Source organism: Medicago sativa, chromosome 4 (genome assembly GCF_051527215.1).
Source record: "Medicago sativa cultivar Bolivia chromosome 4, Bolivia_mono, whole genome shotgun sequence".
In the NCBI taxonomy this organism is placed as follows: Eukaryota; Viridiplantae; Streptophyta; class Magnoliopsida; order Fabales; family Fabaceae; genus Medicago; species Medicago sativa.
The window spans coordinates 52,431,294-52,455,815 of NC_140752.1; the positions used below are offsets into that span (position 1 = coordinate 52,431,294).

At 39.0% G+C, this 24,522-nt stretch overlaps 1 protein-coding gene across 4 annotated transcripts; it reads right to left on the reverse strand.

Annotated features, from left to right (window-relative positions):
• Positions 1-1,087: 1,087 nt before the first annotated feature.
• LOC146929756 (Polynucleotidyl transferase, ribonuclease H fold protein with HRDC domain-containing protein) lies at positions 1,088-8,566 on the reverse strand. Of its 4 annotated transcripts, none has more exons than XR_015006144.1 (13): positions 8,248-8,566; positions 7,257-7,492; positions 7,056-7,154; positions 6,705-6,788; positions 6,486-6,572; positions 5,671-5,791; positions 5,148-5,329; positions 5,020-5,064; positions 3,849-4,354; positions 3,289-3,763; positions 2,198-2,856; positions 1,223-1,337; positions 1,088-1,177 (listed from the first exon to the last, which is right to left on the reverse strand). XR_015006144.1 is itself a non-coding variant. In XM_085701514.1 (13 exons), the coding sequence occupies exons 1-12, from the start codon at positions 8,477-8,479 to the stop codon at positions 1,237-1,239; spliced, it is 2,799 nt and encodes a 932-aa protein (XP_085557640.1). In that variant the 5' UTR covers positions 8,480-8,566; the 3' UTR covers positions 1,088-1,177; positions 1,223-1,236. The 4 variants fall into 4 exon arrangements, 3 of the variants coding, with proteins under 3 accessions (XP_085557640.1, XP_085557639.1, XP_085557641.1); XM_085701514.1 differs by having other exon boundaries at positions 1,223-1,309; XM_085701513.1 differs by having other exon boundaries at positions 1,088-1,309.
• Between the last annotated feature and the right edge of the window lie 15,956 nt (positions 8,567-24,522).

Sequence of the window (24,522 nt, forward strand, 5' to 3'; positions counted from 1 at the left end):
AATACTAATTTTCCAAAAACGTGTATTATTTTTTATTTCTTATTAACATAATAGTTAGCATTTTCAATTTTTTATTAATACTACTTCATCCGTTTCAAAATAAGTAATATTTGATAAAATAATTTGTCCGAATGCGTTGTTTTTAGTTTTCAATACAATATTACTTTCTATTTTTAATTGTATTATTATCCAATTAATACTATGTACCCTACTTAATTCATTATTATGTCACGTTGCATTTTTGATAATTAGAATATATCAATGGATGAAAACTACTATTCTCTTTTCATTTATTATTAATTTAATTTACGTGAAATTATCAACTTATTATTTCAATAATTTTTCTCAAAACTTGTAATTTTGTTGGATGTTCCTGTAATAAAGGATTGAGGGAGTTTCTTGTACAAGTGAGACACTATAATTTGATTCATTAAAAATCGAAGCAACTAACATCAATGCCTTTGCAAATAACATGAGGGCTAATAATAGTGCTACTTCTTTTTTATTATTTTTTTAAATAAAATACAGAACCGAACTTGGGAACATATATAATATGTATGTATCTGCTTGGTTAAGTGTTTCAGCTCTCCAAACGCAAGTTGACGTAAGTTTCCAATTTCTTGTAATGTTTGGGCAAAACCAAACGTGAATATGAAATTGTACTTCTAAAGCCAAAACCCGAGTTCACTAGAAGCCACAACTTAACCAAGGATTTAAGGAATGAATTAACCATTATTTTCAGAAATGTGATATTATCTTGCATCAAATTCCATTCTAATTTGCTGGAATTCCTGCTCTAGAGAGCTGAGTTTTTCAAAACTATCCTTAAGATTCAAATTCCCGTCTCACTAAGTGTTCTAAAGCTGTGGTTGTCATGTTTGTAAAACGGCGGCATATGCATTTCTACTGTAATTTCACAAGAATGTAATCATTTTTATGGTTGAATAATTGAAGCATAGGCAGAAATGTTGTTACTAGCATTTTTTTTTTGTTTTTTTTATCAAGAACAAGATGTTGAAAAATATTAGAATAATAAAATTAACAAATTTTTTGATGGAATTATCAAAATAAAGGCGGGCAGAATAAAAGTAACTTTTTCTTTAAATAAAAAGTACAAGGTGCAGTATCACATAGAAAATTTGATAGCATTTAAGGACTAAAATATGCATGTTACTCGTTCAACCAGCAGAGTTACTCCATACTATCATATGCATGTTACTCCTTCAACCAGCAGAGTTACTCCATACTATCAGCAGTCTCTCTTTTTTGATGATTGTATACGCTGAACTCACCAAAGTCCCTTCTTCCGCTGGTAAAATAGCGTCCAAAATCAAATCCTCGAAGAAAGGAGTAATAATAATTCAGTTGATATGCATAGTACTAGTAGTATTATTAATTATTATTATTATTATTATTATTATTATTATTATTATTATTATTATTATTATTATTATTATTATTATTATTATTATTAATGCACTATACATAACAATCTAATTGCAGCTAGAAACCGGCCATCAATTACTTTAGAAACCGGCTAGTGAATGACGGATTTGACTCGTCTAAAGTATGAAGTTAGTAAAATGAGAAAATTATGGGTTGATGTTTTAATCGTCCATGATTAATTATACATGTGCATATAATATCAACAACTGATATGTTTATCGAATGTTAATATTTCTCACTTTACTCTCTGAAGTAAATTGATCACTTACGAGGAAGCCTTATCCCTGATAACTTACTGATATTTTTTATGAATAAATTTGTAGTTTGATGTCTTTTGCAATAACTTGAAAGTGACTTTAGTCTTTCAAGTCTCTTCATTCTTCAAAACATGTATTGCATATTATATTTGTTACCTACATAGCTGATTAAAATATGCCTTATAAAAAAGATAAATTGGTGATATTAAATAAAAGGGTCATGTTAGTGAGTGTCCTAAGGACATTCTTTACGGACTCTATAATAGGAAATTTTATCTTCAAAGTACAAGTCAACTATTGCCGAAGTAATGATTACATAATTTTTTAGTGTACAAAAGTTACCTCTTGACTCTCTAAATGCTCTAAGGGCATTTGTTAGCATTTTCCTTGAATGAATACTTATTAAGCAATGCTAGTGATGCAAGGATGACCATTTTTAGTTGAGAGAGAACGGTAAGCATTAAGCAAGTAGAAAATAAATAATTATAGCATACCTGTGTTTTACATCCCATCCCCCGGGAAGAAAACGCGGTTTTAAAGCATCCACAAATACTTGTCTCCATCTTTGACAAAACTCTCTAATGCCATCTTCACCATACTCCTTCAGTAAATGATCTACAACTTGTTTCCCATGTGGACCATGTCCCAAAAGTGATAGTTTCGAATGATGTTTTGCTTGTGTTGTATCTTCATCTTTGATGGATTCTTCGTCACTAACAACATTTGGTTGCATTCTGTTAAGACTCTCATCGGCATCTACAAAAGAATAACTTGTTTCATCATCAACATGATCTGTAGTTTTAACAAAGATGGTATTTCCATTTGAAGTAGCTTTATCAACTGCAAGATCAGAAGGCAGAGAGGGCTTTCCCGAATCATCTTGTCTGTCATTTCCACTTCTTGTTTCTTCATTTGCGTATGAACCGTCAAGAGTATTATCAACCTTCAATGTGTCCCCATTACTCATTCTAGGTGCATAATCAGTATCATTCCCCTCATATGGCACTTCAGAAGCACTTCCCGTCGAATGTTTAGATGATACTCCTCTCTTCTTCTCAAATTTTCTTCTCTCCTGAGGAGTCATGCCAACTTGCAAAGCTTTTTCTAGATCTTCCTTAGATATCTCCCTTCCTCCATAATATGTCTTTATAATCTAAAAAAAAAAGTGAACTTGATAAATAATAGATCCAGTAGCAGTAGATAACAATAAGCAACAAAAAACTGAATCAGAGGTCCTTTAACTTAAAGTTTCAAATAGGTGCTATATCTTTTTTTCGTGTCAAATTAGTCATTTATCTTTAAAAATGTTTACACTGTTGAATCAAGATTGGGTTTTAGTCCTTTTTTACGAATTAGTGTACACAATCAATGAACGATATGCTATAAAAGAATGTTTCACGACTCAGCACCACAACTAGACTCTTGTTGAGAATAACAAGGTCACAATCTTAGATAAAAACTAAAAAGTATCACATTAATTTTTATTGATTAATATTTATTCAAACTATTAAGTTGACTATCATCAGAAGGGACTCTACAATAACTGTGTCAGAGCAATCAATAACATACGAAAATATGATCAAACCTCAGTCAGTTCTTCACGCCGATCATGAGGCATTCTTGGCCCGTGACGTAGAAGAGCCACAGCAGCTGATCGTAATTGTAACGGAGATACACCTCCCTCATCATTCGGTTTTTCAGTCTCTTGCCCCGGATGAATTACCCTACGAACATAGAGAGGAATCCCAAATTCAGAAGCTACTTTTCTCTTATACTTCTCCGCAGCAGCATGGGCAGCTTCGTGACAATCCACACAAAGTAGGACAATATCATGAGAGCGGTGGCTTTTCAAATGCTCGGGGAAATGTATTCTGTAACATGATGGGATTATTCGATATCGTAAATAGTGATTTCCTTCACCACATCCAACACATATATTTTTTTTACTTTGGATATAAAAATCATTGCCCTCATCCTCTGGCCGGCCTTTGGGTTCAAAAAGAAGCATTATAGCTGGGGGTTCCTCATCGACAACTTTTGCAAGATCTCGGCTAAGGTACCTGGAGAAATGAACATTTATCATGTAAAAGCAGCCCCTTTTGATGTTTTTATAAATGGAATAAGAACAAGTGAAAATGAACCAACCATTCAAGCTTCTTCCGATCACAATAACAAAGCAGCCTCCCGTCATTAGCAAATATCCGGCAATTGTGATAAACAGGAGATTTGCAAGAGAATTTTTTAACAAACAAATTTCGAGAAGCCTTTTTAGAATGTTGTCTAGGATTTTTCAGGCTTGAGCGTTTATAAGATAAAACAGTAGGTCTCGGGTTACTGTTAACCAACAAAGCATAATTAAAAATGTTGAGTTTACAACTTCCATTTTGACCTAGACACTTTTGAAGAATCACAGAATAAATATCACCGTGGTTAACCAACTTGTTTGCAAGCAGATGACAGATATCAGCGAGGTGGCTGCAAACAACAGGAGATGGAGAAGGGATAGAAGAGCTCAGACCCGTTTCAGCATTGACATCAGTCTGAACTATGGTGTTGTATATTTCAGAGTTACTTGCTGGAAGTCGACTTGCCAAAGCAACAATTGCTTGGTCTGACAGCACATATTTTAAGCTCTCATCATGAATACGAGCCTGAAAGGATGAGCATGCAAAAGAATAATCAGCTCACGAATTAAAAAATATAATTTTCTTGACATCAAATAGAATATGATCAGCACCACATCAAAATTTGTACATCAGGCAACAAAAACTTGATTCATGACTTCAGTTCATTATCTAAATAGAGAGTAGAGACAGTTTGACTTAGTTTTGCATATTCTTTTGGTGATAAATTATGTAAGAACAAAATTTAAGCATAAATATTTCTATTGCTATAAACTTGATGGATTATCATCATTAGTTACTGAACAAATGTCAAGTACTTAAAAATTGGAATGAATCTAAATGTATCAAAGCAATCTTCAATATACTTGACTAATGTTATTAAAAAAATATATAATCACTATACTTAGTTAACTTTCTTCCTTTATTTAAGACCATAATTACTCTGAGGTTTTATTTCCCAAAGGTTTATTTTGTGTAAAACAAGCAAATATGTTACATTAATTTCAAGATACGTGTTAAGATCTCCCAATTGACTGTGAACATGTAGCATAAAAAATTCCTATTCCATATCATAATTTGCAAAATAACATGTTAAAGTGGTCTACAACTCAAGGACGTGGAAAACGACAGTTTCAGTAACAAAACTGTTCTTTAGTGGTTGCTAAACTTAAGAGTCTTCATAAATAACTTACCATCAAATCTCTCCATGTGCACAGCTGCCTCACGATAGACAGAAACTGTAATCATAGAATTGCGTTAGAAAAGTGTCCAATTAGATCACTCACTACTAGAACTCCAAATCGACATTGAAGCAACAAACCTGAGTTTCATTGGAAATTGAAGGAGAGGCTCGATTGCTCTGATGACGTGAATATAATGATAATGCAGCAGATTCTCCCGGCGAAGCTTCAATCTCCTTTGTGAAAAGTTGCAAACAAATCATGTTTGAACGCCGACTAGCCTCGAGAACAAAATGGAATTTGTCATCGGAACAAGAGTTTTCTGACACAATAATAAATTCAGAATTTTGACCCAGCATATTAACAAAGAATGATCTCAGTGAGATTGTTTAAAAAGCTCATTATTTCAGTTAGTTCAATAAAGTTATCCTGTCAAAATGACAAAATGCTTGGGATGCACATAAATTATAGTATGCAGATCTTGCACATTCAAGTATGAAACAGCTGCCGAGTTTTGGGCACGGGAAATATCAAATGAGGAGAAAGAGAGTTTGACAAGGTAGATATTAAAAGTGTTGGTCTACTAAAATGCTTAACATTTATTACAGAAATTTTTGTTTCTATTGGCCATCTTTAATCACAACATCAGTTAAGAAGGAATACCATTGTCCAGTTGTTTGAGTTCATTGAGCAGACAATTTGCAATATACAACAGATAGTGTGCATCTGTTCGTGCATAATGTACCATTTCTGCTGAGAGAGGACGCTGTCTCCAATCTTCACGCTACAATCAAGCATATAAACGACATAGTAAATCTATTTATTATTCGAAAAGAGATCATTCGTTAATTATGTAAAGAAAAACAATTGCATGTTCTATTATTAATGCACCACATATTTAAAAGAGTGCAATATTATTATTATTACTATTATTATTATTATAATTATAATTATTATTATTATTATTTAAACGTCTAGCATATTATCATTCCCTGTTTAGTTCAATAAACAGTGTAACTTGATCATTCAATTGTAATCTTTTTTTCTTCATACATCTATCGTCCCCCCTCATTAGTTCAATAAACTCAAGTCAACCTGCTTGGGACCGAAATCCTTTATTACAAGTTAAAATTGCAATCTCATGAACATAAGAGAAATATGATTATAGTTTATCGAACAAAACATATGAAACAATAATTAAAAGAAAACTTACAAAAAGTTTGTCAAAGAGAGTTAGTAAATTCTCACATTCTTACGAAAACGTGTGATGCTAGAGGTTAATATTTTATTTTTGAAGTACTAATTCAGTTTAGGTTGAACTTTGTTGTGTATTACATGAGTATGAAAAACATGGGCATTGCATTTTACTTAATATATCCATGATAAGTAGTAAATGAGTAAGATCTACTACTACAACATTGTTGATGACAACCAATGAATTCACTCAATGCAGGAAATCAAGTATAATTGGGCCAAACCTGTAACAATTTATTTGTATTCACACCACAATAAGTTTCTAGCAAATAAGCAAGTGATTTTTGTGGTTTTGATAGCACCTCACACGCCTGCAGAACATAAACACGCAGATAAATAAGAAGTTGCTAGTCAATGGTAAATGTAAAACTTCTACACTCATTATCATGCATGAGGAGAAATTTTGTATGGTACAATGTAAATGAGGTGACATGATAGCATACCTTTGAAGTATCAAATAGATTAACAACGTATATGTGGAAGTCCCTCTGTAGCCAGAGAACATCATTGTCGGCCCCATGGAACACCTATCAACAAATTTTTCATTAAAAAAACCTGAAGCATAAAGTTGGACAGCAAAAACAAATAGACAAAGTAAAATATATATGATAAATATGTTGTGCTTTAATTCAATTAATATGTGGTGCAGTCTAGATATCCAAAAACTCAAAAGAATCAGAATAATTATAACTCCATTAAAAGAAATTAGGTTTAAAAAAGACAATTTCGAAATCGGAACCATCACCCCCTCCCCATTCCCCTTGGAAAAAACATGACAATGATAAGTTACATACTTTACATATTGAAGGGTCAGCAAAAACTGGGCGAAGAATTTCCATAGAATCATGGAGAGCAACTGTATCGATCAAATAATCTTCTTGTTGTGTAGAAATCTGTTTGACAACATAAAAACACATGTATCATCAACAAAACTATCAAAAATAAGTTATTGGCATAATACAATCAAAGAAATATAAGAGATAACATGAAATTACCTGAACTAACCCTGTAAAGCCTAGAAAAGAACGCGAACTATGTTGTTCTGTGTCCACACCAAAGAATTTTTCCTTGCTCAATACATCGACCAGTTCCTTTAACTGCATCTCAGTATCAACCCAAACATACGAATCATTCATTTCTAATTTCTCAGCACCAAGTTCAATTTCAGGTTGATGGTTTTGTAACAACGCCGTAATCTCTGCTTGAAATGGATGCAAACTAGAGCCATTTCCTGTAGAAAAAAACAATTACTCAGCTTGATCTTCACAATTTAAAATCTTAACTGAAGACAATGCAGCAGATCACAAAGAATCCAAAAGAAACATAAACAACAAATTCATTAAGAAACGTAGCATCCATTGAAATAGGAGAGAGAAAAACTGAAAAGCTTATTGTATTGATGATGGTAGAAATGAGATACTAATGAAAAGATAGTACAAACGAGTTATAACTTTCCGTGTTCTGTACTAATTTTCAACTAAATCTCCTCACTGCAAATTTAAAAATCAATTGGTTTGGCTGAATCAAAATTTCAGAAAAACACCACAAAATCTACTATGTTCGTAGAGTTGTATATAGTTTTAACTGGATTAAATTAAACTACTTCAACAATATACTAACTAAATTCATATACCAACTAACAAACAAGTAATCATAACTAACTATATTCTCAACATCTAGTTCTAGTTTTAACTTTCCATGTTCTAATGTTAATTTTCAACTAAATCTCATCACTTCAAATTTAAAACTCAATTGGTTTATCTAAATCAAAATTCCAAACTAAAGCTCCGGCATACGCAGGTCCATGAAGGGGTCCCACCATTTGATGAATTGTACAACTAACATTAAAGAGTATTACCGTTACAAACCCGACAAAGGGTTGAACTAAGTTATAAAGAGTTCGAGGTCCTGAGTTCAAACAACAAATGAGTAAATATTAATTTTACAACTAACTACTAACATTTGTCGTTCAACAAAATGTATTACCGTTATTCTCGGAGGCGTTGGAGCTCAAATGCTTGAAAGGCGCGTAGGAGTTATCAGCTAAAACACGCTTGAACGCCGACTGCGGTTTGGGTTCGGAATGTGAGTAGCACGAACTCGAAAGGGACTCGCGCCGCTTCCTCCGCCGCATACGGCGTACAGTGAAGAAGATTATTGCAGCAGTAGTTAAAGTGGCGATCGTGAATGCCACGCGCGTTTTGTGTTTGTTGTTCATTTTGTTCTCTATGCTGTTTTCAGTGCGGAGTGAACGGTGGAGGCGGTGGTTGCTTGCGGCGGAGTTGTAATTAACAAGGTGATTGTTGGGATTGCGCGACAAATTCAATTGCAGACTTTGTTGAAAATAATTGGGCCTGTCCCAAATTCAAATCGTTAGGGAAATGGCTATTACTTTTCCAATTTTACCCATAGTTCGGATTTCGTTTTCCGGATTGCATTGTTAGAATTTTGCAGATGTTTGTGGATTTTATAATCCGGAATAATGTTTTACCAAAACTTTTGCAATTTTAAGCTTTACAATTCGTAAAATAAAATGCAAATAAAATAAAAAACAGAAATAAAAAGACACAAACATAAAAACAACTCATTTTATTAATATATGAACAATACATTACAATAATTTTCAATCTTTTTAAGCTTATTACATAAGATCCTAAATCTAATTCTAATCTCCTAACAGCCTAATTCTAATCTTCTAATCTCCTAACAGCCTAATTCTAATCTCCTAAGAGCTTAACCACTGCTATGTGATAGGACATAGTAGTAGTTTCCCTATTGGAGGAAAATCGGAGGAGGAGGGAAGAGGAGGGTGGGAAGAAGAAAACAATGCCCCTGAGGGAGGTAGGGGTGCTCCAACTTACGCCCAGACAGGCGAAGCTAAGAACCACACTGACCCACATGACCCTCAGATGAACCGCATTTAGTTGCAGTGCGGTTCCATTCTCATTGACCGTTCATACAAACCCTGAAAGTTTTCAACGAGGCCCTTATCTATAAAAGGTCAATGATGGAAAACCATGGTTGTAGAAGGAAGAAGAGGAGGAGAGGGTGGGAGAGGATGGTGTGATAAATGGTGGGGTTTGGAAGGCTATTTATAGGGAGGGGTGGGTCAAAAACGGTTGGGAGGCCATAAATGCAGTCAAACAACATGGTAAAACACGTTTTTTTTACTTGACCACCGACAAAGACGTGTGGTGCAGACCACCGGCCATGACACTGATGCATTCCGAAAAATACAATCCGAAATACACCTTTGGTTTTCGGAATATATATTCCGGAATAATACGATAATGGTGAACGAGGGAAAAGTTGGCACTTCTTGTAGGGTTAAGGAAGTTCCGGATTGTATAATCCGGAATGCTTCAACATTGGATTCTGTTGAAAGAGAGCCATTAATGTGTGTACTTGCAAAAGTACAGTAAGGAATTCTAGGGTTAAGAATCGTATGCGAGGGTTTAGACTGATGATTAGATGCCTTGAAAATGCTCTCAAGAGCAGTATTTATAGCCTGATATGGGTTTGGGTTTCGGTTGCTTGGTTTCCAAGCAACAGGGGTATTCTCGTATTTTAGGCGGCTTCTAGAGACTTCTAGAAGCTGAGAAGGGCGGTTCCCTAAGGCTTAGTGCGCCGAGGTTCCAGGAGCCTCTTTCGAGGGCGCCTGGGCCTTTTTGAGGCCTTAAGGCCCTTCTGGCGGTTTTGGAGCCTTTATGGAGGGCCTCTGAGCCTTTAGGAATATTATGACGGTCCACATCCCCCTAAGCACGAGTCTTGGGATAAGGCAAAGTGATGATAATGTGGGACTGGACTTTCTGGAAGTCATTTACGTCTCATAGAAAGTTTTTATGGTTCACAGCCCCCCAAGCACGAGTCTTGGGACAAGGCGAAGTGTTTGAAGTATGTGATGGCGTCTTTAGCACATATGGGCCAGGAGGAGCGTTTGCCCTACAGGGCTAGTGCTTCCTCGCCATACTTTCCGAGGGCGTGCGTGTAATTGGAGTGCGAAGTATTCTCCCAGGGTCGTGATGAGATATTCTAACACATCCTGAGGGTGGGTATATCATGCTTCACCCATCCGTGTAGCCCCCCAAGCACGAGTCTTGGGACAAAGGCGAAGTGGTTTGTACTGCGCTATCAATTTGTGGACGCTGGAGGCTGGATTCACAACGCCCGGGGGCGCAATATAATTTTACATGCGCGGCGCGTTTAATTCACCTGTGATCGTTTCGTAATCCTTGTTTCGCTGATGGCCGCCACGTGTCATGATCTTATGACGCGTTCCACTCAATCGTCCGCGACACGTTTCCCGAGGCGACCTTCTCTCCTCTTTATAAAAAGGTATGTTTGGCTTCCCGACATTTCCTAGTTTCTTTCCATTTCTCTTCACCTTCGTTTCGCTACTCCAACTGCTTGAAGCTTCGAAGATTCTCGTGCTAAGCTCTTTTACAGGTACTTTTCGTCTTTTCATCCCCTCTTCTCACATTGTATTCATTTTTATTTTAGCGCGGTCATAGGTTTTAAGGGGATGGTCTTGATTAGGAATTGTGACGAGGAAGGTAAATTGATTCATCCCACTGATCCAAACGAGAGGGATCAGCTGAGGAGGGAATGTTTGCGACATGCCACTGGGCCGGGTGGGATTATTGACTGGGATAAGTACTATTTAGGGTTACACGGAGAGGAGTTGTTTAGTGACTTGTCCAGTGATTCTAGCATTGATTCGGGTAGGGATAGTGATTGTGTGATTCTGTCTGCTGCTCCAGGAACCCAGTGTAAGCGGGACGATTTCCAGGATAGCCGTCCACCTAGAGAACTCTCATTGGGATCTGAAGAAGAGGGTTTCTCTGTTAGCCCAGTAGAAATGGATTCTTTTGCGGAAGAAGTGCGTATGGAGGATTCGTTATACGTTGATGTTTCAGCTCTAGATCTTTTTAGGAGTAAGTTCGATATTTCTGCTACTGAGAGTGAGGAAGATGTGGTGTTGTTGTCTTGTGATCCTGACGAGCGAGTCTGTGATCAGGAGATGGCAGGTGAGGGCGACGAGTCGTATTTCGTGTACACCACCGTGCTTGAAGAATTCGGCGTGAAAATTCCATTCACGCCGTTTGAAATGGATGTGTTGAAATATTTAAATGTGGCTCCGACCCAAATTTGTCCTAATAGCTGGGCGTTTATTAGAGGGTTTGAGATTCTGTGTAAGGCGTTAGGTTTGGAGCCTTCAGTTGGCGTGTTCTTTTGTTTTTATGGGACGAAAGACGTCAACAAAGGGACGTGGATCGCCATTTCTTCCCATTCAGGGAAACGACTCTTTCCTCAATATGCCTGCAATTTTAAGAAGGAGTGGCGCGACACTTTTGTTAGAATTCAGGGAGCGCCTGGATGCTCTACTTCATCAGTCCTTTTGGACGGGAAACCCAAGTTTCCTCTTCGGTGGACGAACAATCCTTTGGCAGTGGGAGGATATGACTTGGACACCATGTCCTCCTACGAACGAATCTTGGTTCAATTGTTTCAAAAGGTTCCTCTGACCAATATTCATGAACTGTTGAATAGGGAAGGTGAGGAGAACCGCTTGAAGGCTTATTTGCGTGAGTGTCTTCTTTTGGTTTTGTTTGTCGCATTCTTTTCCTGGTTTTCACTTTCCTTTTATTAACCTTTGTTTTTCCTTTGCAGAAGAGATGTTGTCTTTAACTGGAGCGGAGATGAAGAAGTACCTGGCAGAGTTGGAGGCGAGTAAGAACCCTGAAGGGTACGTGTCAAGTGATCCGACGGGGGTGTCTTTGAGGAAGCTGAAAAGGAAAGAGGCTGCTATGAAGGGTGACGTTGGGGTTACCGAAACTGATGAGCCGGAGGGGGTGGTTGATGGGAACACCATTGTTCGAATTGACTCGCCATCTTCGAAGAAGGCAAGGACTAGCAAGGGCGGCAGATCAGGAGGGAGTCGCCCATCGGCGCGCATTGAAGTTGGAGGTACTTCTTTGAACGATGAAGCCATGGAGTCATTCTGGCACTCAGAGTTTGATTTCCGACGGTATGCTCTCTTTCCTTATAGTTCTCTGGAGCATGACTTCTTTTATTATATTCTAACGAGTTTGTTTGTTTGTTTGTCTCGAAGGTACATGGCAGAGAAGGTGCCCTTTGCCAAGGTTGACGTCGAAGCGGCGGTGAAGGCAAAAGTCAGTGACTTAGTCGCTGACGCTGGTACAGCCGCCCTTCGTACTTTTCTATTGAGTCATGCGTTGGAATTGAAGTACGTGGCGGTGGAGAAGAAACATCATGATGCCGCGGAGGATGTGGAGAAGTGGAAACACAAGGCCGTTGGTCTGGAGGGGCGTTTATCAGAGGCACTACAAGATAAGAAGGTCGCAGAAAAAGCTCTGGAGGAAATGAAGAAAGCAAAGGAGGCTGCTGAGAATGAGAGGGATGAAAAAGATGCATCTCTGAAGAAATCCAACTTGGCTGTTGACGAGGGAAGGCGCTCCCTAGCTGTTTATTTTCAGAATGGGTTCAAGCTTGCTACGGATCAGGTTCTGCTCTTCAATCCTGAAGCCAAGTTGGAAGAACTTGATCCCTTTAAGATTATCGTGGATGGGAAATTAGTGGATGATGAATGACTCCTTTTCATGTTGTAACTAATTATGGCGACTCTGCGCAGCGCCTTTTTGAACAATGCTTCTGATGTTGTGATTTATGATCTGCTACTAAATTTATCTTTTTAAGTTCCTAAATTGCAGTGTTTATTTTATTTTAACTGTGCTACGTTTTTGTTGTTTGGAGCGGCGACTTCAGTTGTTTTTATTCTGTTTTGCGGCCTTATTTTGAACACACCCGAAACTCTTGATGTTATTTTTTTTTATGATTTGTGACGACTCTAACTGACGCCCCCTGATGGTGTCCCTAAAAGGGATTGGGTCGTTTGTTACTATTAGACATAATGTTGCGAGTTTAACAATCGCCCCTTGCCAGAGTTTCTATCAAGGTTGGCATCGCTGGGGGTTCGTAATTCGTTTAGCAAGGCCGCACATCTTTCGCGCCTGTTTTCGCCTTACTTTCGTTTATGGCGTACCTGAGATTCTTTATAATGCGGTCGTACATTTGTTTGAGTCTTTATAATGGCGTACCTGAGCCTATTAGGGTGGTCGTATTACGTTTATTTCTTCGGCGGCTTATTTAGTCGAACCCTTTTAGGGTGGCCGCATATTGTTGCTGGCGACTTATTTAGTCGAACCCTCTAAAGGGTGGTCGCATAATTTTTTATGTCTTCGGCGGCTTATTTAGTCGAACCCCTTTAGGGTGGCCGCATATTGTTGCTGGCGACTTATTTAGTCGAACCCTCTACAGGGTGGTCGCATAATTTTTCATGTCTTCGACGACTTATTTAGTCGAACCCTTTTAGGGTGGCCACATATTGTTGCTAGCGACTTATTTAGTCGAACCCTCTACAGGGTGGTCGCATAATTTTACATGTCTTCGGCGGCTTATTTAGTCGAACCCTTTTAGGGTGGCCGCATATTGTTGCTAGCGACTTATTTAGTCGAACCCTCTACAGGGTGGTCGCATAATTTCTTGCTTTTGGTTTGCGTCGTCCTCTTTCTATTGATTTTGGTCTGTTCAAAATGACAATAACAAGTAATATGTGCAAAGGTAATCATATTTGAAAAGGAGAAAGCGCCTCGTTAAAAACCCCTGCCCTTGCAGGGGAAAAGAGTGCTACCCCAACCTTATGTTTATTCAATAGTTCAAAAAGATAACAATATTCATAGTGGTGGCCTTACGCCATCCTTATTCAGAAACAAATTATAAATGAGACATCAACTATAATAATGGCGTAGATTAGCTATATTCCATGTGCAGGGGATAGCCTCTCCACTTAACTCTTCCAACTTGTAGGCACCATGTGAACACTTCTCTCGGACTCTGTAGGGCCCCTCCCAATTGGGAAATAGCTTGCCTATCCTTGTTGGGGCGATGACTTGTTTCAGGACCAGATCGCCCTCCTTCATTTCTCTAGACGCCACTTTAGAGTTGTAGCGGCGAGCTGCTCTTTGTTTGGCGACGAACTCTCGGATGTGGGCTTGTTCCCTGACCTCCTCGATGACATCCATGCTGACTGTCAGACCTATTTCATTTGCTTTTCAGAGAGACAATTTCGTAAATTTGAGGAATAATTTCGTGAATTCATGTGTCGTGAGTGCGTAAGAAGCAAAGTTTCGTTTTCCTGCATGCAAAATGTGTCAGATGAACTAGTAATGATATGATACCTTCTTCTGAGAACTTGTCTCGTCGCCACGTGGGGGTGTCTATTTCCACCGGAAGCATGGCGTCCGCGCCGTAGACCATTGTAAAGGGCGTTTCCCTGGTTGTGGAATGTTGAGTAGTGTGATACGACTATAGTACCTCATGTAGCTGTTCCGCCCAAAGACTCTTGGCCGCCTCTAGCTTTCTCTTGATCCCGTTGAGAATGACTTTGTTGGCTGACTCAGCTTGCCCATTGGCTTGCGGATGAATTACTGAAGCGAACTTTGTTTGGATCCCTAGATGTTTGCAGAAATCTACCACAGTGGAGCTTGCGAATTGAGTTCCATTGTCCGATACTATGCATCTGGGGAGCCCAAAATGGCAAATGATCTTTTTCCAGTAGAACTTTTTGACCCTGTCGGCCGTTATTTTGGCGACTGCTTCCGCCTCGATCCATTTAGTAAAGTAGTCGACGCCCACGATGAGAAACTTCAGCTGTCTTGGGGCGAGGGGAAAAGGTCCGACAATGTCAACCGCCCATTTATGAAAGGGCCATGGAGAGTATACAAAAGTTAACTCCTGAGCTGGGGCGTGCTTCTTGTCGGAGAATCTTTGGCACTTGTCGCATTTTTTCACGAAGTCTGAACTATCTTGTAGCATGGTGGGCCAGTAGTAGCCTGCACGGAGGAGCTTTGCCGCCAACGCCCGCCCTCCAATGTGGCTGCCACATACGCCTTCATGTACTTCAAGCAGCACCAACTGGGTCTCGTCTTCTCCTAGGCAGCGTAACAACGGGTTTGTCCGTCCTCGTTTGTAAAGTTTTCCCGATATGATGACGAATTTGGAAGCTCTCTTTCGCACTGTCTGTTCTTCTTCACCGCTTTTGAGCGTGAACGACCCAGTTAACTATCTGAGAAGTGGATCCATCCATCCCTCCTTTCCTTCGGCGATGTGATGCACAATTTCAGTATTGGTGTTGGGCGTCGTGATTACTTCTTGGATGACGGTTCTGTTGTTGGCTGGTCGTTTGGTGCTGGCGAGTTTGGCCAGTAAGTCTGCCCTGGAGTTTTGCTCTCGTGGCACGTAGACCGCTTCGAAGAAAACAAATCTTTTGGTGAGGTCTTGTACTTTCGCCAGATATTTGATGAGTTGGGGGTCTTTAGTCTGGTATTCGCCCGTAATCTGACTCGTCACTAGTTGAGAATCACTCTTTGCTCTCAGGTTTTCCGCTCCCATTTCTTGTGCTAAAGTTATGCCAGCAATTAGTGCTTCATATTCCGCCTGATTGTTGCTCGCCTTAAACTCGAATCTGAGAGATTGTTCTATGAGGATATCATCTGGTCCCTCCAGGATGATGCCAGCCCCGCTGCCTTTTAAATTGGAGGAGCCATCAACGGATAAAAGCCACACACAAGGGGGGTGTTCCTGTACTGGCGATGTGAGTTTTACGACGAAATCCGCTAAAACTTGAGACTTGATACTACCTCTTGGTACGAACTGAACATCGTACTCCGACAGTTCGATAGACCTGGCGACCATCCTTCCCGCTAGATCTGGCTTTCCAAGGACTTGCTTGATAGGATAATCTGACTTCACGACAATCATATGACTTTGGAAGTAGGGGCGGAGCTTCCTTGCTGTTGTTACTACTGCCAGGGCTAGGCGCTCTATCTTTTGGTACCGTAATTCTACACCTTTGAAAACTCTACTGACAAAGTAAATTGGATTTTCTCCTGTTTTCGAGTCTTCTACCAGAACTGTGCTCATGGCGTTTTCAGAGATCGTCAAATACAAGAATAGGATGGCGTGCGGGCTTGGTCGTTGAAGGATAGGTGGGCTAGATAAGAACTTTTTGATCTGTAGGAAGGCGTCTTCACATTCTGGCGTCCATTCGAATTTCTCTTTCTTCTTGATGGATGCGAAAAAGGAGAAGGCTTTGTCGCCGGTGCAAGATAGGAAACGGGACAGCGCCGCTAGTCGCCCTGTTAGCTGCTGGACCTCTTTGATGCTGGAGGGACTCCTCATGTCAATAACCGCCTGACATTTGTCGGGATTTGCTTCTATACCCCGTCTTGTTAAGAGGAATCCTAAAAACTTCCCCGCCTGTACTCCGAAGGAACACTTAGCTGGGTTCAACCGAATTCTGTACTTTCTTACTTGACCCAAAATTTCCTCCAGGTCGTCAGTATGGTTGTGTCCTTCCTTTGTCTTTGCCACCAGGTCGTCAATGTATACTTTCAGATTTCTTCCTATTTGTTGGGAGAAAGTCATGTCCATAGATCTTTGAAAAGTGGCACCGGAGTTCTTGAGGCCAAAAGACATGACTTCGTAGTGGTAGTTCTTTGTATTGGTCATAAACGCAGTCTTGGGAGCATCCAGGGGATCCATTCTTATTTGATTGTAACCGGAGTAGGCGTCCATGAAACTCAGAGTCTCGTAACCTGAGGCGTTGTCAATTAGATGGTCTATATTCGGGAGCGGGTAAGGATCTTTTGGACACGCCATGTTTAAGTCAGTATAATCCACGCACATTCTCCACTTGTCATTTGCCTTCTTCACGAGAACAGTATTAGCTAACCATGTGGGGTACTTGATTTCACTAATGAAGCGGGCGTCGACTAACTTCTTTACCTCTTCGTCTACAGCCTTTCTTCTTTCCTCGCCCATCTTCCGCTTTCGCTACACGACTGGTTTTACCCCAGGCTTGATGGATAGGTGGTGGCAAGCAATATCCGGATCCATCCCCGGCATTTCGGACGGGTGCCAAGCGAAGAGATCTAGATTCCTTCTGAGTAGGTTAATGAGGGCGGTATCTTCTTCTTGACTTAGAGACGTGCCAATCTTCGTTGTCTGGTGGGCTTCAGGACCGATGGAGATCTCTTTTAGATCCTCTGTGGGCTCTATTCGTTCCTGTTGGAAATCTTCTCTGGGGTCGAGGTCTATCATGTTGACTTCGTGTGTGACCTCGTTGGTGGATTTCTTCTGAGTCTTCTGTAGGCGCAAGCTATTGTGGTAGCATTCTCTAGCAAGTTTTTGATCGCCTCTGATAGTACCCACCTTTCCATTATCCAAAGGGTACTTCATGACCAAGAATTTTGTTGACAGGAAACCGCCTAAGAGGTTGAAAGCGGGACGCCCTATGATGATGTTGTAGGAACTTGGCGAGTTGACTACGAGATATCGTACGCGAACAGTTTTAACATGAGACCCATGACCAAATGTCGTCCTAAGAGTAATGTAACCCCTGACGTGGACCTGTTCGCCTGTGAATCCCGCCAGTGTTCCTCTAAAAGGTTGCAGTTGCTCTGGATCCAATCCCATCCGATCAAATGTGTCGTAGTAAAGGATATCAGCGGAGCTCCCCGGGTCTATTAACACTCTCTTCTCATCCCATTTGAAGATTTGTAACGTGACGACCATGGGATCGTCGTCGTGTGGTACGACGTCTTTGTAGTCTCTAGCAGTAAAGGATATCTCGGGCTCGTGCTCTGGAACTTGCTTTTCATACTCTTGGCATAACATGACCTGCCTTACATACTTCTTGCGAGATGAGCTCGACTCTCCTCCTCCCGAGAAACCGCCAGAAATTGTGTTCAGTGTGTGTCTCTTTTCTTCTGGCGCCCCCTCCTTTGTTTTCCGCCTTGTGTCTGTCTTCATCCCGCCGCTCTTGGGTGTATCCCCTCAGCTTGCCACTCTATATTAACCTTTCAATTTCCCGGCGCAAATGTATGCACGAGTCAGTGTCATGACCCTTTATCCTGTGGTACTTGCACCATTTGTCTTTGTTAGCTCCCATGGTGGCGAATCATGGTGGAGGCGGTTCTGGAATCAACTTGGTCTCATAGATTTCCTTCATGATGAGTTCCGGTCTTGTGTTCAGGGGAGTGAAGTTCTCCAGGCGTGATCTGTAGGTATAAGGCGCATAGTTTCGCCTGTCTGCTCTCTGGTAGGGAGCGCGGTCCCTGTTCGAAGGTGGTTGATAAGGTCGCCGCTCCGAATTATTAGACGCCCTCTCTTTGCCGTCCCTTGCCTTCTTTTCTGCATTGCTTTCCTCCCCTTTGATGTAACAATCTGCCCTGGCGATTATCTCTTCCATGGAATCAGCAGGTTTTTGGGCTAGTGACTCGTTGAATTGGCCCGCCCTAAGGCCATTCTGGAAGGCGCCTACAAATACTTCCTGGTTAGGATTAATTACCTTTATAGTCGTGTCGTTGAACCTTGCCAGTAGTCCCGAAGGGACTCATTGTGCCCCTGTCGAACGTTGAAAAGGCTGGTGGCAGGAACTTTGCGGTGGCGACTTGCAGAGAACTGTTGGATAAGCTTTTTTGTCATATCTGGATAACTGAGGATGGAGAAGCGTGGGAGATTCATGTACCAGCGTAGGCGGCGTCAGAGAAGGTACCGGCCAATAACTTGCACTTAAGGGAATCTGGGGCACCGACGACAGCCATGCGGGTGTCGAAGGCCGTGACATGCTCAATGGGATCGCTCTTCCCGTCGAAGACGTAGAGGTGAGGGGGCTTAAAGTTTTCGGGGACTGGTGCCCCCGAAATCTCGGCGGACAAAGGTTGGGGTTCCGGATCGTCCATCTCGCCATGGTTGGATTCATCTCTTTCTTCTTGTTGTTTCTGCTGCATGGTTTCCATTGAAGCCTGCAGAGCGTCGTTGTGTTCTTTTAGCTGAGCGAGTTGAGTTCGCATGGACTCTAATTCTTCGGTTGTTGCCATGATGAGGGGTTTTTCTCTAAACCGTATGTGAGGTGCGATTTAGGTTGGTTGAAAAGGGTTGGGGTTTCTAAATCGCAAGGGAGTTTTACGATTCAGAGGTTCAGTTTTAGGGTTCCCGAATCACGATTTGCGATCCAGAAACGTGGTCAAGGTTAGTTTTACCTTTTCCCACAGACGGCGCCAGCTGTACTTGCAAAAGTACGGTAAGGAATTCTAGGGTTAATAATCGTATGCTAGGGTTTAGACTGATGATTAGATGCCTTGAAATGCTCTCAAGAGCAGTATTTATAGCCTACTATGGGCTTGGGTTTTGGTTGCTTGGTTTCCAAGCAACAGGGGTATTCTCGTATTTTAGGCGGTTCCCTAAGGCTTAGCGCGCCGAGGTTCCAAGAGCCTCTTTCGAGGGCGCCTGGGCCTTTTAGAGGCCTTAAAGCCCTTCTGGCGGTTTTGGAGCCTTTATGGAGGGCCTCTGAGCCTTTAGGAATATTATGACGGTCCAATGTGGATTTGGACGGTTAGAACCACTAACACGTTTTCATTGACTGTAGTAATGACCTAGGACTTGTTTTAGGCTATAAATAGGCATCCATCTTCAACAAATACCTTCATTCTTCACTTCACCTCTTTTCTTACATTTTCTTCAAATGTTTTTAGTTTTTTAGGGGTGTCGGTGGTGTCATGGTCATTGTTGAACGTTCATATGAACCCTGCAATTGCATTGCAGCGTATGTGGGGTTCATATAACGGTCAACAGAGACCCTTGACATCAAAGAAAGACACAAAAAAGCAACAAACATCGGTTCCGGAATTCGTTTTTCGGATATCACTAACAATCTGGTCCGGATTATATAATCAGGACCAGGGGCATTTTTGGAAATTTTGCAAGGCGCGCGAGAAGGCAGCAGGGTGGGAAAAGTATGTTGGAGTAAGCCCTAATAGCCAATCTATGTTGATTGGGTTTGGCTTTGTATCATGATATTGATATAAGTATATATTGTGAATATATAATAATAAGGCATTTCTTTATTGATTTTGTTTTTGTTTCAAAATAATAAAGTCCCTAGAATAGTTAGCCTGTTTAATGGAACATTAAGTATAACTTAATTGTGAGACCCCGTTAAACATTAGGAAATTATTCTTAAAGTATCCGTAGTCAAGCTTTATTGAGAAGTGGGATATCATTAAAGCATAGAGACTATTATGTGAGTAGACTGATGATCACATCTCACAGATCATGGATAAAGAGTTATCAAGTCTTCACATAGATATAAATATTAGGAGTAATATTTATATTGGATTGACCCGCCATGAGAATACTACATAGTAAAAGTTATGAAAAGTGTCATAAGATATTCTCATAGTGATAGTGGTGTATTCCACCCTTCGACCTGAAACCACTATGTACCCTAGATGTTGGAGTCGAGTGCTTTGTCACCATTCAAACGTTGTCCGTAATAGGATGACTATAAAGTTGGTTGATGGGTACTCCATGAATCATGCTGAGGGACATGAGTGACCTAGATGGAATTTGCCCCTCCTACATAACAGGAGAAATGTCTACGAACCCAATATTGAACTAGACAAGGATGACACGATCTATGCTTTGTGTTCAATATAGACATAAGGGCAAAAGGGTAATATTACACATGATCATTATCACAGAAAGGTTTCGTCAGCTCACATGACATTCTCGTCACTTGGGTAGCAGTGATGTGTTGCTAGATACCGCTCACTGTTTATAGCATTAAATATGTGATTTAATATTATTGCCAACGTTACAGGAGGGTCACACACAAAGGACATATAGATGAGAGAAATAAATAAGTAAGACTTATTAGTAATTAAATAATTAAATATGACTTTATTATTTAATTTACAAAAATTAGGGAAACGCGGTCCACCGTAAGGTACGGTGTACTTAAGTGATTGTGTTGCTGACCACACGTGATTCTATAAATAGAACCCTTGTGTTGAAGCATCACTAACTTTTGGTTGAAACACTTAACCTAATTCTAAAAGTTAGAAACCCTAGTCGCCGCTCTCTAAACCTAGTCTCTCTGAATCTCCGTTGGAATTGGCTAGCACCGGTCATCGGAGAAGTTCTGTTCGTGTGGACTGAGTAGAGGCATCGCTGCTTTGCTTTGCTCGTGATCAGAAATATTTCTTCTACAAAGGTTCTGCTCTTCAAGAGGTAAACACATGAATCTTAAAGTGTTTAAGTTTCTGTTTGATTTGCGATCAATGATTTAATCAAGATCCGTTTTCAATGGGATTTCTTCCGCAAAGAGGATTAAAATTTTGAAAAACCCCTCTTAAAATCCCTTCAGTGGTATCAGAGCATTTGGTTTTAATTAAATCATTTAATTCAAATCTGTTTGATGCATAATAATGTTTATATCATGATATTCATATTTGTATGCATCTTTTTGGTCAAATATGTTTGACTGTGTTTTAAAAAAATAAACCACGTGTTGCGATTCTGCATTTTTGTTTTGATTTCCGTGTGTGAATCGACGGTTGATAATTCGATAACATAACGATGTGAATATGATTCTCATAGAAGTGTGTATTCGTTTTCATCTTCTTTTGCGATACAAGAACGTATATATGTGATATATATCTTGAATCTAGAACTAGAATAACAATCTATCTTATGTTATATCACTCATGACAAGTTTGTAAACCTTTGATAATTACTTTTAATCAAGATTTTAATGCTTTCGGATACTTAATCAGGTTGGACACGGTCGATTAAGTTATCCGATCGACTTTGTTATCGTTTAAGGAATTTGGACACGAATGTTTAAACGCTAACTTGGAAATAACGATGTCGCTTTGGACACGAAGGATATTGTAGAAATGATTGTAATAATATTGGTTATAAAGCTAGAATCTGTTAATCGATTGAGAGATTGCTGCTGTTATGCTTGCTCGTTATCTTATACCGCAAGCGAAATAGTTCGATACCCTCTCGTTTTTACTTTTGTAATCTATGGATATAGTGTTACAAACAAACAAACAAATTATATCCAAACCCTTAATGTGAACTATTGTGAAAATGCTTATAATAAACGTAACTCCCTGTGGAAACGATCCTATATATACTCACGTGTACATAGTTATATGACATGTAGGAAAAATCTTACATCAAAATGATCTGTGTATGTTGTCGTTTTCATAGACATGAATATATTTAATTTGATAACATAATGATCTTTGATTTATATATATGTGATATATGCATCCATGAGAACGTGTTTTGGAAATACTCTACTTTTTTTTGGTTAAAAAAAAAAGTTTAGGTGGGTTCGGCTCCGGTTACCACCAGGGTCAGGGCACGCCTCCGGACCCAAAGGACACTTATAGAGGTACTTACAGATCACCCACCAACACTGCCCTCACATCGGCAGAGGGAATCGAACACACAACCTTCTGCAAGGAAGTGGCCCGTTCCTTACCAACTGAGCCAAACCAACGTGTGTTGGTTGGAAATACTCTACTGATTACATTTTGTTTAGACTTAATTCAAAAGGGTTTTGTCAAAAGGCATTGTGTATTTGATTGTTTTATATTAATAATAAAGATTTAATTAAAAAAAATTTGATTGAACAAAATCATATATGTGATATATGATTCTGATACGACATCAGTATATGTGATATATCGATGGTGTCATTCTTTCAATAGGTTTTGTATAATTGATTGTGAATTTGTATTCAATTCGTGAGATTGAGCTTCGATATCCGAATATCCGATTCTGGTGAAGCATCAAAGATCCGGTTGTCCATACTGAACAAACAATTGTTAAAACTATTGATGTTTGATTGTCGTATTAGGGTACCTAACTATACAAGAGTTGTATTATTATGGTTGATCAATTGTTTTCAAGAAGATTATTGTGACTTTGAACAATTCGTGAGATTGAGCTTCGATATCCGAATCTGGTGAAGCATCAAAGATCCGGTTGTTCATGCTAAACAAACAATCCTTGAAACTATTTATGTTTAATTAATTTATTCAATTGTAGAAAGGTAGTAAATTTAAAATATGATGATTTTGAAAAAGTTTCAATATCATATACGATTTTGAATTTGGTAATAAAATATTTGCTTAATTTTAGCACCATAATTTGTTTTGGAAACAAATTGGTCACCCAAATAAAGCAGATTTAATTATAATAATTATTGAGTGTCGATATTACTATAATTAAGTAAATAAAAATTCTACCTTTTGGATTGTTTTTCAAAAGTTGTTTAAAAAGGTAATAAACGATCCAAATGTGATAGTGAATTTAGAAGATCATGATTTGAAATAGTTTCAATATTAGACATGATCTTTTGAATTTATTTAAAAGATTTGCATGATATTAATATAATTTGTTTCTAATTTAAAAGTATCATGATTTTGAAAAAGTTTCAAAATCAGATATGATCTTTTAGATTTGGTCCTAAAATTTGCATATTTTAATTTTATTTATGACCCGATTGATTTTGAAAATAGTTTCAAAAGGAATATATACATATATATGAATCAATTTTATATGACATATATCTCGGTCAAAATATTATTTCCATATCTTGATTGAGTCTAAAATCATTTAAAATAATAATAAATAGTTATTATTATTTAATATATGGTATATGGTTATGACCTTAGTTTATATTGGAGTTTGTTCATTTATTTAAATATGACATGCGTGTCATGATTTATTTTATTTAAATACGGCCTGCGTGTCGTGATTTATTTTATTTAAATACGACCTGTGTGTCGTGGTTTACTTTAATTTATTTAAGTGTTAAATATTGTAAATGCTCAAGTTGGAGAGAAGACGACGCCAAAAGATGATTCCGATGGAGAAACTTTTGAAGTTTGCTCGTGGGTCAAAGAATTGTAATAAAATAGTTTATTTAATTCTTACGCATTAGGAGGTCATAACCATACTACCTAATTTATTATTTTATGTATGTGAAGCATGAAATGTATGTTTAGTTAGCACATGTATGAGATGTATGCTTAACATGTTTTAGATGTATGTTAGCATGTATGTTTTAAATGTTTTATATACTTGCTTTCTATGAGCATGAATGTCATGGATCTTTAAAGACGCGTGTATGAGATACACATATCAATGAGATAAAATTAAATAAAAAATCCTTCAAATAGAATATGAAGTAATTTGTTTTCAAAAGTATAACACACTTCAAGACTAATATCGAAATGTGTAGGTTTCGCCTCCGCGAAGTGCACTTTCTATACTAGTAAGTTGTGGTGCGGTAATTCTATTTACCGATTGTTATTT